A 13131-nucleotide genomic window follows, 5' to 3' on the forward strand; every position below is an offset into this window, starting at 1 on the left:
CCCTTGAAATTGATAAGGAATCAGCGTCCTTCGTTTACAGCTCAGGAAACTGAGGCACAGAAGAACTGCAATAGACTGCTACAGCATCTGAGTGACAGTCAGGATAAACCTCAGCTCTTCTGAGTCAAAATCTAGTTTTCTTTGCACTATTGCTGTTAGCTTCATTTGACTAATGAGGATATTACAAAATAGTACATGGTTGGGAAAATACTTGAAATAAATTTCCTCAACCTGCAGAATTTGTATTTGACCTTGTCAGTTATTTAATGCTTGCTAATGTTCTCTTTTCTATATCACCATACATTTCCCCAGAATAGTTCACAGTGTAAGTATTTTACACTGAATACACTGAACTATTCTCCGCTATTCAGTTTCTGTGTACTGAATCCATTCTCCCACTGGATTGCACACAAAATTTTTAATTTTTTTTACAGAAAAAAAATCATCAGTAAATAAAGTATTTCCTGAGCGTTCCCTCAGCTCCACATTCTCAACTCCTACAACTCTGCTCTCCTTTCTTGGTTTAGGTTTTTAAAATGTGATGATAAAAGTGAGAAACAACATTAATCTTGCACAATGTGTATTTAATGTGATTTTCTAACTTTAAAATTTCTTAACCTCAAAAATTCAGTTATGTAAATAAATTTAGATGTTTAAAATTCCAAATATTGAGCCATTTTCAATAATAATAAGGTTATTACTAAATTCATATTCTCTGATAAATTACATAAACTGGCTAAGACGACACTGTATGTGGTTTTTTTTTCCCTTGCTTTTTCTTTTGTGTGTTATGTGTGGTGCAAGACAGCGGATGAAGGAATCATCGTTCTATTCATTATGCCTTACCATGTGGCAGATCCCACAGGAGTTTGTGAAGCTTCAAGTTAGCCAAGAAGAGTTCCTCTGTATGAAAGTATTGCTACTTCTTAATACAAGTGAGTACAAGTTACTTAATACAGAATATTTACTTTCTTAATTTTTAATTCATTGTGAAAGTCTCAAACAACAATATGATCATATGATTAAACACGAGGTATGAATCTTAGATTGTAACTGCAAGAGAGAAACACCCAATATATTGTCATAGACTATAATAAAATTACTTCATATTTCTCAGGTTTTACCTATAACATAATACTAAAATAGCCTATCAATTCAGCCAATTCAATTTTTTTTAGATAAAACATGATTAAATGACTTTTTCATATTCACCCAGTTAGATATTATAGACTAAGTTATACTGCATAAACACAAACTATGCTTCCCTCCACTTTACCCCACAGAGGATTTACTATATAAAATAGGTTGGGACTATTCTCTTTATGTCAGGATAGGCTAACTGTTATAACAAATAACTTCGAAGATCAGTAGCATCATACCATAGCAGTTTGTTTATCACTCAGAGTCACAGTCCAGTGGGTCAGCAAGAAGACCCAGGCTCCTTCCATGAAGGGGCTCCACCCTTTTGTAGCAGCATGGAGTCCTCCACTGGATCTGACTAGATGAGCACTGAGTTTGGAGGTGAGACCTGGAAGTCTGGAGGTTTGGAAGTGAGACTTGGAAGTGTCATGTGTCACTTCCACCCTCATTCCATGGTCTACCTTGACTGCAGAAGAGGCTGAGAAATGCACCTCAGCTGTATATCCTGAAGAAAAATGGAATGGTATATTATGAAACATAGCATTGGTCACCAGAAGGACAGGCAGATATCCGTTTCATTCTTTCTCACATACAAAGAACACATGCACCTCTGCCTCAGTAGATCCCCAAGGGTCTGGGTGGGAAAATTGTTTAAATTAAAAAAAATTTTTTTTTAATTATGCTTTTACCTTTTACTCTTTTCTGCGCCTTTTCCATGCACAGGTAGGCTCAGCCTTTGAATGTCTGAATTGATCCTTTCTTCACTCATAGTGATTTGAAAGGGAACCACAGGGAGCTAAGACCTTAGGTAGAGAGTGAGCTAAGGGTCTTTCTCAGCAGCATCTTCGCAGGAACCTCTTTCTAGTGGCACAAATCTCAAATGGTGATGGTGAGGAAGAGGTAACACATCAGGAGGAAACACAGAAAAGCTAAACCCTCTCAAAGGAAGTTTTCCTCATGAAATCTATGCAAAGACGAGGACCAATACAGGATCTAAGGACGCATAGCCCTGTCACCCCACTCTTGGGAACCGTATGTGCAGCAGAGACCTTCAAGCCTAATGGGATGAAAGATCATAAAGTAAACTAAGGGTATTGATATGGGACTGGCCAAGAGAGTCAACTGGAATCAATTTAATATTACAGCAATTAACTCCTGTCCTCCTTTTCTTGACAGTAATGAATCCTATAGCAGATATGCCATAGATCATCCTAGATCTCCCAAATTAGTTAATATCATTAACATAATTCTGTATTTATGGATTTGGCTACATGATGCTATGTGACCAAACAACCCCAAAATCTCAGTAGCTTAACAAAAAAAATTCTTAAGTATTTATTCTTCCACTATATGTCCAGTGCAGATCAACAGGGAGGCTCTGCTCATTGTCATCACTCAGGTACCCAGGCAAATGGAGGCTATATCTTGACACATGCTTCCACAATCACTAGAGCAGTGGTAAGGGAAGGAAGTGGCATACGTGTGACTTCCACTCACATACCATGGAAAGCAAGATTCTTGGCCACTTGCAACATCAAGAAAAGGGAAAAACAGAAATATTTAGTGAGTAGTACTTATGATTTCTACAAATTCTAATCAAAATTCTAATGGGATTTTTGAGGAGAGACTTGGCAAAGTTATTGAAAATTCATCTTTAAGTCTTGAAAAGTAAATAGATAAGTATTACAAAAATTTGGGGGCCGAGGAGGGAATTAGAAAACTACAATAATTAATACAGTGTGAAAGAAGAATAGATACACTGAATTGTTAGTCAAATCAGACTAGTATATATTAGAACTTAATATACTGTAATGGAACCATCACAAATCAATGAGTATGGGACAAATATTGTTGAGAAAAATAGCTTTATATTTGGGGAAAACTCAGCTTAGATATTTAGCTCAAATTATTTCCTAAAATAATATCAGATATTTGAGTTAAATGTAAACACTTAAATTGTTAAAAACAAACTAAAAGGAATATAAATGATTTTGAAATTTCAAATGAGGAATACCTATTTAAAAATAAATTGCAATTGGAAAGTTGGCAAAGAAAAAGTTCAATGATTTGATACATAAGAATTTAAACCTCTCATTTGCCATTAAAAATTAAAATACACATCTCTAGGAAAATATGGCAGGTTGAACACACACTTTTACCATTGTTCCCTCTAAAACTACACTCAATTATTAGTAAAGGGATTTTTTAAGAAATAAAATAAAAGGAAAAAAGAATGAGAGAGAAATCAATAGCAATAAAATTCTGGAAGCCAGCAAGCAGAACTAATTAAGCATATCTGAGAAGTTTGGATTCTAAGAAGTAAGAAAAGCAAAGAAGCAACTTGATTTGCATCACTGAACTTCTAGCATGTTCTGCAGTTTGTGACAAAATGATTTTTTAAAATGAGAGTGAAGGAAGAGTTAAAAACACAAAGTTCTGTTGAAAGTCTGTTTCCAAATATCTAGTTGTACTAGAAAGCAGTTGTTCCTCTCCAACTTAGAGAGATTGTAGATTTATTCCTTGAAGAGAATGTAATAGAGGTTTGCTAGATTGGTGAACTGCAGGCACTGTTGAGGGTGAGAGGTTCAGTGAAAACAGGTTAAGATTATATACCAAATGTTGAGACACCATCTTCCAGCAAACTTCCCCCACCTGTCCCCCAGAACATTGTCATCCAGGTTTATATCCTCCAGGTAGGAGAATGAAAAATTCTTCTCTGCAGAATCTGTTTATCCAGAAAGAAAAAGAATTAAATATGCTAATAGCAGGAGTTTTCTCTTTGAAATATCTTTGCCGGATTGCCGGGACTAAAGCTCACAGTCAGTGAGCATTACTCATCAAATAGAACTATCAATTGGCTCTTTAGTTTTCCACTCTTGAATATAAATAAACAACCAAAGTGTCTGAGGGAGGCCTTTGACATCAAAGACAAAGACAAAACAGGGAGGAAAAAAAAAAAGAACTTGGAGGAAACAGAGACCATGTAGGGCGATGAAAACTTTAAAAAAATAAAAAAGCTATCCCTCCTTAGAAAGATAAGAGAGCATATTGTACCCATGAAACAAGAACTGGATGCTATGAAAAAGGAATAACACATAAAAAAGAAAGAGCTTTTGGAAATTAAATATATATATATATATTTATGAAAACAGAATTTAAAACTCAGTGGAGGTGTTGGAAGATAAAGTTGGAAACATCTTAAAAGGAGAGCAAAAGACAAAAAATATAGAAAATGTGACTCCAGAAGGAGGTCCAACACCCAAATAGTTGGAGGTCTAGAAGAGAGAACAACAAAATACATAAGAGAAGAAATCATCAAGGACATAATCAATCTTTTCAGCAAATGGTGTTTGGAAAACTTCATTCAAAACAATGAAGTCAGACCCTTACCTTGCATTATATACAAAAATTAACTTAAAAATAGATCAAAGACCTAAATCTCAGAGCTAAAACTTTAAAACTCTTAGAAGAAAATATAGAGGAAAAACTTCATGACATTGGATTTGGCAATGATTTCTTGGATATGATACCCAAACACAGGCAATGAAAGAAAAAACAGATAAATGGACTTCATCAAAATTGAAAACTTCTCTGCCTCAAAGGACACAATCAACAGAATGAAAAGGTGACCCACTGAATGGGAGAAAATATTTGAAAATCACATATCTGATAAAAAAAAAGTATTAATATCCAGAATATATAAAGAACTCCTACAATTCAACAATAAAAAAAAAAACCCAATTTAAAAATGGGCAAAGGCTTTGATAGACATTTCTCCAAAGAAATATACAAATAGCCATTAAGCACATAAAAAGATGTTCAACGGGGCCGGCCCGGTGGCACAAGCAGTTAAGTGCGGGCACTCCGCTGTGGTGGCCCGGGGTTCGCCGGTTCAGCTCCCGGGAGCGCACCAGTGCACCGCTTGGCAAGCCATGCTGTGGTGGCATCCCATATAAAGTAGAGGAAGATGGGCACGGATGTTAGCCCAGGGCCAGTCTTCTTCAGGAAAAAAGAGGAGGATTGGCATCAGATGTTAGCTCAGGGCTGGTCTTCCTCACAAAAAAAAAAAAAAAGAAAAGATGCTCAACATCACTAGTCATTAGGGAAACAAAAATCAAAACCACAGTGAGACACCACTTCACACCCATTAGGATAGTTATTTATCTTAGTAAAAAAAAAAAGTTATACTGAAAAAGAAAAGAAACCATATGCTGCATGACTTGACTGTGGTAGTATTTTACATAGCTAAAATAATAAACACTGAATATTGATTTAATTTCATAATCATAAATATTGATTTAATTTCAGAATATCAATATTATGAAAATTACATTAGGACGATGAGGAATGGGAAGGTGTATGTGTATGTGTGCTTATAGTGTGGTGGTGATGGTAGATATGGAAGATGAAAATAGAGCTGCAGCCCCATTTTCCATACTGGAAAGTCAAAAGTTAAAAATGAAAAATCAAGAATCAGCACTGTAAGGATGTTATGTAAAGCTATGAAAGGAAAAATAAAAAGAAATGGCTAAAATATTTGATGGAATATTTTCCTTTGGAGCATGGAAAAAGTTGGGTTGCCAGGGCACTCTCTTTGCCCTAATAAGGTTGCAAAACTATGATAAAATATTTAAAAGTTAAACTTTAAACAACAAACTTAGAAAAATATTTAAAATATATTTTAGGCCCCTCTAGATAAATGAGTACAAAACAGAAAAATTCAGAAAAATACAAATCATGTATAAGCATGAGAAAATTGTTCAACCTCACTAATAATTTGAGAAATGAAAATGAGATAATGTTTTGTTTTTCTATATAAAAAGCAAAAATTAATTAAAATGAAAATACTCAATATTGGCCACAAAACAGTTAAATAGTAAGAAGTTTAGCAATGTACATTACGAGTGTTAAGAAAATTAATACCTTCTACTGCAATAATTCCACTTCTAAGAATATATCCTTTAAAAAGTCAGAAATAATATTCATCATAAGTATTATTTAGACTAGTAAAATATTCCAAATGCCAAATGATAAAACAATTAAATAAACTGTATTTCCTACAGTTATATGAGATGAACTTTTATGTGAGAGTTAAAACATTTCATTTTTTAAGAATTTTGAATGATATAAGTAAAGGTTCTCAAGATCATGTTAGGAAATGTCCCAAAATACTGGATTGTAGGATCTCAGCTGACTTACAATTTTCTACATTTTCTAAAATTTTTCCAATGAATATATGTTATTTCAAAATTAGCCAAATCAAAAATTAAGATTCTTATTTTTTTAAAAGTGTTCTTATCTATATTAGCATCTGGCTAATTGCCCTTGACTCAGCCTTTCCCAACTTACCACTAAGATATGCCACCAAAATCCTAAAAACTCACAACATGTGGCATCAACAAGAATCTGAGAGACAATTCTCCAATCATATAATACTTGATGTAATAATCAAGGAAACAATGAATTAAGGTAAGGTGCTCAAAGGAAATAGTCAGAAATATTTAGGAGAGCTGGTTCATCATAGACTTTAAATCTAGGGAAGACAGTGGGAGAGGAGGAAACATTTCAGATATATCCTAGGAGCAGAGGATGACAGCCTAATGATTAGATTATCATATCCTGCAAACATGTTGTTAATGGTTGATACAAAGGATGTGATGCAGTTTGGGATTAGGCCTGCTTTTCTCTTAAAGAGGATAATTGGTTCAAGTTCTGGTCCTAAACATTTAGATAGAGTGAAAGCCTTGGGTTACTAGTTTCCAACTCTTAAAAGCCCAATGGGAAAATAGTACTTTAATAATCAGAAGAGAAAATAATTTTATATTCATATTTAAGAGTGAAGGTGATGTGGGGTTAGTTGGGAAGCTTAAAAGGAGTTATGGAGGTTTAAAATAGCTATTTGAAGAAACTAGACAGATCATAGATACACATAGTATATACATACAGAGGTATATACAAGTTTTCAATTGAACAAAGATTACTTATTGCCAAAATTACCTTTGCAAGTCCCTTTTATATTCAGGATCTGAGCTCTTAAAAACTCAAAGCCAAAGAATTAGCTTTTGGTTTCTTTTGGTTTGTTATCTGTGGCCTTCTTTTTCCAAAAGGAGTGGAAACCAAAATCTGATTGGCGTACAGGGAATAAGTACGAGTTTTAAAAAAGGATTATTTCTCTCCCTTTGCTGGACACATACAGTTGACTTTGCTTAAATTAAGTATACTTCTCTATAGAAATATTGCTAATGGTCAAGATTATAGATATATAGTTGTGTAAATCCAAGAAGTTATGTGAGTTTTCTTTCAGCAGTCCGGATATAACTGCAGAAAAAGGCAGATGCTTCACTTAAGGTTGAAAGATGGTTTGCAGGACAAGTACAGCCAAAGAAAAAGGAAGCAAGGAAATTGGGAGTTCTGGTAATAGAGCTGCTGAAGAAATCAACCAGGGCATCTCAGGTGACAACAGGAGGACCTAAAAGATTTAAGAACAAAGCTATAGGTAAATTGACAATGTAGTAGAGATAAGAGAAACAGCCGTAAGAATAAGAAGTTGTGCCTACATGTGTGTGGTGATGGGTTGTAATTAGTATTTGGGTGGTGAACATGATGTAATCTATGCAGAAATAGAAGTATAATGATGTACACCTGAAATTTATACAATGTTATAAACCAATGTTACTGCAATAAACAAAAAATTTTTAAAAAAAAGAAATGGATACATTTCTAAAAACATACAACCTAGCAAGTCTGAATCCTGAAAAAATAAAAATTCTGAGATCAATTAAAAAAAAAAAAAAGAAGTTGTGCCTAAGATCTGGATGTATGAATTAAAGATTTCAGAGGTAAATATCTAAATTACTAGTTAACATAACGGGGATAAGAGGCATTCCCATTAAAATCAGCAACAAAATAGGGATATTTGCTATCACCATTATTATTTAATATTTTCTGGAAGTCCTGAACAATGCACTGAATCATGAAGCAAAAATGAGAGCTACAACTATTAGAAAGGGGAAAATGAAGATATTATTTGAATATAGTATTGTTGTATACCAAGAAAACAAAATATAATTGATCAAAAAGTGTTAGAATTTTAAATAGAAATATAAATTAAATAAAAATAGAGTATAACCAAGTGGCTGGATATAAAAGAAATATTCAAATATCAATAGCTTTCTCCCATATCAGCAGGAAGGAGTTAGAAAATTCAATGAAGCAATGTTAAAATTACAACAAAAAAGGTAAATTAACCAGGAATAATCTCAGTGAGAAATATTTGAGTTTTCTATGAAGACAAGACTTTACAGAGAGATCCAAGTATTTGTTAAAAAGAAAGAAAAAGAAGACTCAACATACAGGCTGTTGTAAACTAAATCAAAGCAAGTATTTGAGACAGGATTCTACAATAATGTCAGGTGCTCTTTTGAGCAAATGCTAAGTTAAATGCATAATCCGTGGATATAGCTCTAAAATAGGTAAGCTGAAATGTGCTTTAACTTATATGCTTGTTCTTATCATATTCTTCCAGAGAACTAGAAGTTTACAGGTCCTAAAACTAAATAACACTGACTCTTTTGTATTTAAAACGTTTGTATTTAGAGTTATATATCAAAAGAAATTATACAACTCAGGAATTTGTATTATAAACTGCTAGTATCTTCTTTTTAAACATAAGTGCCACTTGTCACTATCTTCTTACAGTTCCTTTAGAAGGACTAAGAAGTCAAAACCAGTTTGAAGAGATGAGATCAAGCTACATTAGAGAGCTCATCAAGGCGATTGGTTTGAGACAAAAAGGAGTTGTCTCTAGTTCACAGCGTTTCTACCAACTTACAAAACTTCTGGATAACTTGCATGATGTAAGTACTTTGTTTTCTAGAATATCAGTGATTATTTTCTGAATTTCTATAACTTTTTAAATGTTAAATCTAAATTTTACTTCATATGGTTTCTTCAAATTCATATTTGTAGTTACATTTTTTTTTAAAGATTTTATTTATTTATTTTTATCCCCCCCAAAGCCCCAGTAGATAGTTGTATGTCATAGCTGCACATCCTTCTAGTTGCTGTATGTGGGACGCGGCCTCAGCATGGCTGGAGAAGCAGTGTGTCGGTGCACGCCCGGGATCCGAACCCAGGCCACCAGCAGCGGAGCGCGTGCACTTAATGGCTAAGCCACGGGGCCGGCCCTGTAGTTATATTTTAAAACAGTACTTGCATCACACTGCTCAGAATTTCTACTGTGCTTTTTTCATTTTCAATGTAGATCACCCAAATATCCTTTTACTAGTATTTGTATAATTTGAGGGTAATTTAATGGTTGATAGGAATTGTGATACATTTTCCTGAATATGTTCTAAAATATTTTTGCTTTAAGTTAGAAAAGATGTTATATATACAGGGAAAGCAAGGGTATGGATGTGGAAAATAAGACTCGCATACTATTTTGGATGGAATTATAAGTTAATAACAATGCTAATAGATAATCTGGCAGTATATAGCAAAAATTAAAATTTTTGTCCTTTTCACATTTCTACTTTTTAGGATTTATCTTAAATAAATAATTAGGCAAGTATTTAAGATATAAAAGCAAGGATGTTTACTGCAGCATTGCTTATACAAGAGAAAAAACCCTAGAAATGCCCAACACCAGGACTGGATAAATCAAGACGTATATGGTTAATCAAGACATATTGAATACAACTTTTATTGCTGCTATGTTCAGAAACCACTCTAAAAATAAAGTTGAGGCATATAAAAGCTATCTATTCACCAGGTCAAATTTGAGACCTTACTCCTGAATATGAACAGACAGCCAAGGGTTATTAACCATTTAGGTAAAGCCTATGAAATGAAAGGCAGAAAGCAACAAAATAAATGAAAAAAAAGTGACTCGAAGGGAAAAGCACTAGTGCAGAGAACAGAAGAAAGCCTCAAAAATATTAAGATATTCAGAGAAATAAGAATGATATTGTGTCCATGACACAAGAGTAGAAAACATTGAAAAAGGAACATTCAGCAAGAAAGTACTTTTGGCTAATTAAATATAGAAGAGCAGAAATTAAAACTTCAATAGAATGGCTGAAATATAAATCTCAGGAAAACCCATAAAAAATAACAAAAAAGATAAAGAAATGAAAAATTAGAGAGAAGAGATAGCAAATTCAGGGGATTAATTAAGAGGGTTCCATTCTCCAATTAATAGGAATTTTCAGAAGAAATAGAGAAAATCAAGGAGGGGAAATTATGCAAGAAATCGTAAAAGAAAAGTTGCTGGAACTGAAGGATATGAGTTTTCTGACTGGAAGGGCCCAGTGTACAGGCACAGCACAATTGAACCAAGACACATTATTGTAAAATTTCACCATACCAGGAATAAAGAGAATATCCTAAAATATACCCGTGAGAAAAGAAACAAGTCAACATACAAATTGTCAGGATTCAGAATGATGTTGGACTTCTCAACAGTAGTGCTGGAACCCAGAAAACAATGATGCAATGCCTTCAGAATTTTGAAGGAATGGAAAATCTTCAAAGAATTTTATACCCAGCCAAACAATCAAACAAATATGATGGCATTATAAAAGTATTTTCAGACATGCAAGGTCTCATAGAGCTTACCTCAAATACAACCTTTCTCAAGGACATCTACAGGATTTCTTACAACAAAACACTGGAGTAAGCCAAAGAAGTAGAAGATCCAACCCAGGAGAGATGCAGCGAGTTCTCCCAGCACATTAACTGTGCCAAGCAATCATTAGTCTAGATGAGAGCAGTAATGCAGAGGCTTTCAGGATACTAGTACTAGGAAAAAAGATGGAACTATATGAACATATTGAGGTGAGTTTTTACAGTTCTGTCAGAGAATCTGACTATTGCTTTGTGATGAACAGAGAGGAAACAAAGCAAACAAAAACACAAGGTGATTAGCTCTAGTAAAATAAAAGTTAAGTCATATTAGAAAGGAAATGTAATCCAGCAGGAAACAATAAAAATCTTTATAATATAAATGCTGGATATTGTTTAGCCAAAATTTGAGATGTAACTGTGTAGAGAATGGGGAGAAGGGAATGTATATGTCGTTGAGGTGGGGGGTGTATAGTATAAGAGAGCAAAATCCTCATTTTCCATAATAGAAACTCAATCAATAATGTAAAATGTGGAAAACAAAATTTATTAGAAATACAGAGATAAATATTAAAAGACACAGGCTAAAGAAGTTGAAAGTGGTTGCATTTAGGGAGCTGGAATAAGGATAAGAAGGGGCCGGCCCCGTGGCTTAGCGGTTAAGTGTGCGCGCTGCTACTGGCGGCCCGGGTGCAGATCCCGGGTGCACACCGATGCACCGCTTCTCCGGCCATGCTGAGGCCGCGTCCCACATACAGCAACTAGAAGGATGTGCAACTATGACATACAACTATCTACTGGGGCTTTGCGGGGGGGGGGGGGGAGGAGGAGGATTGGCAATAGATGTTAGCTCAGAGCCGGTCTTCCTCAGCAGAAAAGGAGGAGGATTAGCATGGATGTTAGCTCAGGGCTGATCTTCCTCACACACACAAAAAAAGGATAAGACGACGTATATCAGGAAACTGCTGGGTTTTATTGTTACTGCTGTTGTTTTTGTGGCTGTAAGTCTTGCAGAACTACTTGAATTTTTAAATTATGTCCATGAATTACTTTGACAAAAATTAAAAGTAGATTAAAATGAATTATGTTGGGTTGTTTGTATGGAAATAGGAAGAGCCAACATATTGTTATGTGAAAAAGCCAGATTAACAAATAGACTGTATAGGGCCTGACCCAGTGGTGTAGTGGTTAAGTTTGCGGGCTCCACTTTGGCAGCCCGGGGTTCGCAGGTTAGGATCCTGGGGGCGGACCTGTGCACCACTCATCAAGCCATGCTGTGGTGGCGTCCCATATATAAAAATAGAGGAAGATGGGCACAGATGTTAGCTCAGGGCCAATCTTCCTCAGCAAAAAGAGGAAGATTGGCAATGGATGTTAGCTCATGGACAATCTTCCTCACCAAAAAAAAAAAAAACCAAATAGACTTTTTATAATTGCATTTTTAGAAATATATGTGCATGTGTGCATATTGTGTATATACCTGGGTATGTCTGTATACATGTGTGGACAGAAAAAAAAACTTGAAAGAAATACACAAAATGTTCACATTGGTTATCCTGTGGGACTATGAATTACTTCTATTTCTTTAAATCTTTCTGGACTATCAGAATGTTTCATTGTGAGTATGTAATATTTTACATATTATTCTAGAGAGTTATTTTCATTTTGGGAAGAAGAAAACATCTTGACGAGTATTTATATTGTTAGAAAAATAAGTTGCCATGTTTCAATAGTATGTGAATTTATTATTTTTCTTACGTTTCTTATCCATTTGTTAAACCAACAGCTCGTCAAACAACTTCATCTGTACTGCTTAAATACGTTTATCCAGTCCCGGGCACTGAGTGTTGAATTTCCAGAAATGATGTCTGAAGTTATTGCTGCACAATTACCAAAAATCTTGGCAGGGATGGTGAAACCTCTTCTCTTTCATAAAAAGTGAATGTCATTTTTATCTTTAAACAATTAAATTTTGTGCTATGTCTGTTTTTGTTTTGGTCAGGATTATGAGGTCTCGAGTTTTTACAATGTTCTTCTCAAAGCCTTACATTTATAACATATCATACTGTGTAAATTTCAGAGAAAATTGAGGTTTTAATTATTTTCCTTTATAAAGCATAATTAGAATTTTTAAAGTGTTATTGTGTACCCCTATTTTCTTTAAGAGTTTACAAGATTGAAAAAGTACTAAACTTGATTGTTAAAGTAAACTTACTCTTATCCATATTATTTCCTACCATTTAGGTGAAATTTTTTAACTTTTGCATCTAACAAATCAACTTTAGGGGAAAAAAATCTTACATATAAAAATAAAAAGCTATTATATATGTCCCCTGTAGGTAGCTCCCTTTGTCTCCTTGATTATAT

At 34.3% G+C, this 13131-nt stretch overlaps 1 protein-coding gene across 2 annotated transcripts in view; it reads left to right on the forward strand.

Annotated features, from left to right (window-relative positions):
• PGR (progesterone receptor) overlaps positions 1–12821 on the forward strand; it is a 73598-nt gene extending 60777 nt beyond the window's left edge. For both annotated transcript variants that reach the window (XM_058545352.1, XM_058545353.1), the window contains 3 exons: positions 805–935; positions 8839–8996; positions 12551–12821. In XM_058545352.1, coding sequence (XP_058401335.1) covers positions 805–935; positions 8839–8996; positions 12551–12706 — 445 coding nt within the window. In that variant the 3' untranslated portion in view covers positions 12707–12821. The remainder of the gene's footprint in view (positions 1–804; positions 936–8838; positions 8997–12550) is intronic.
• Positions 12822–13131: the final 310 nt, after the last annotated feature.

The sequence above is a fragment of the Diceros bicornis genome, chromosome 7 (genome assembly GCF_020826845.1).
Source record: "Diceros bicornis minor isolate mBicDic1 chromosome 7, mDicBic1.mat.cur, whole genome shotgun sequence".
In the NCBI taxonomy this organism is placed as follows: Eukaryota; Metazoa; Chordata; class Mammalia; order Perissodactyla; family Rhinocerotidae; genus Diceros; species Diceros bicornis.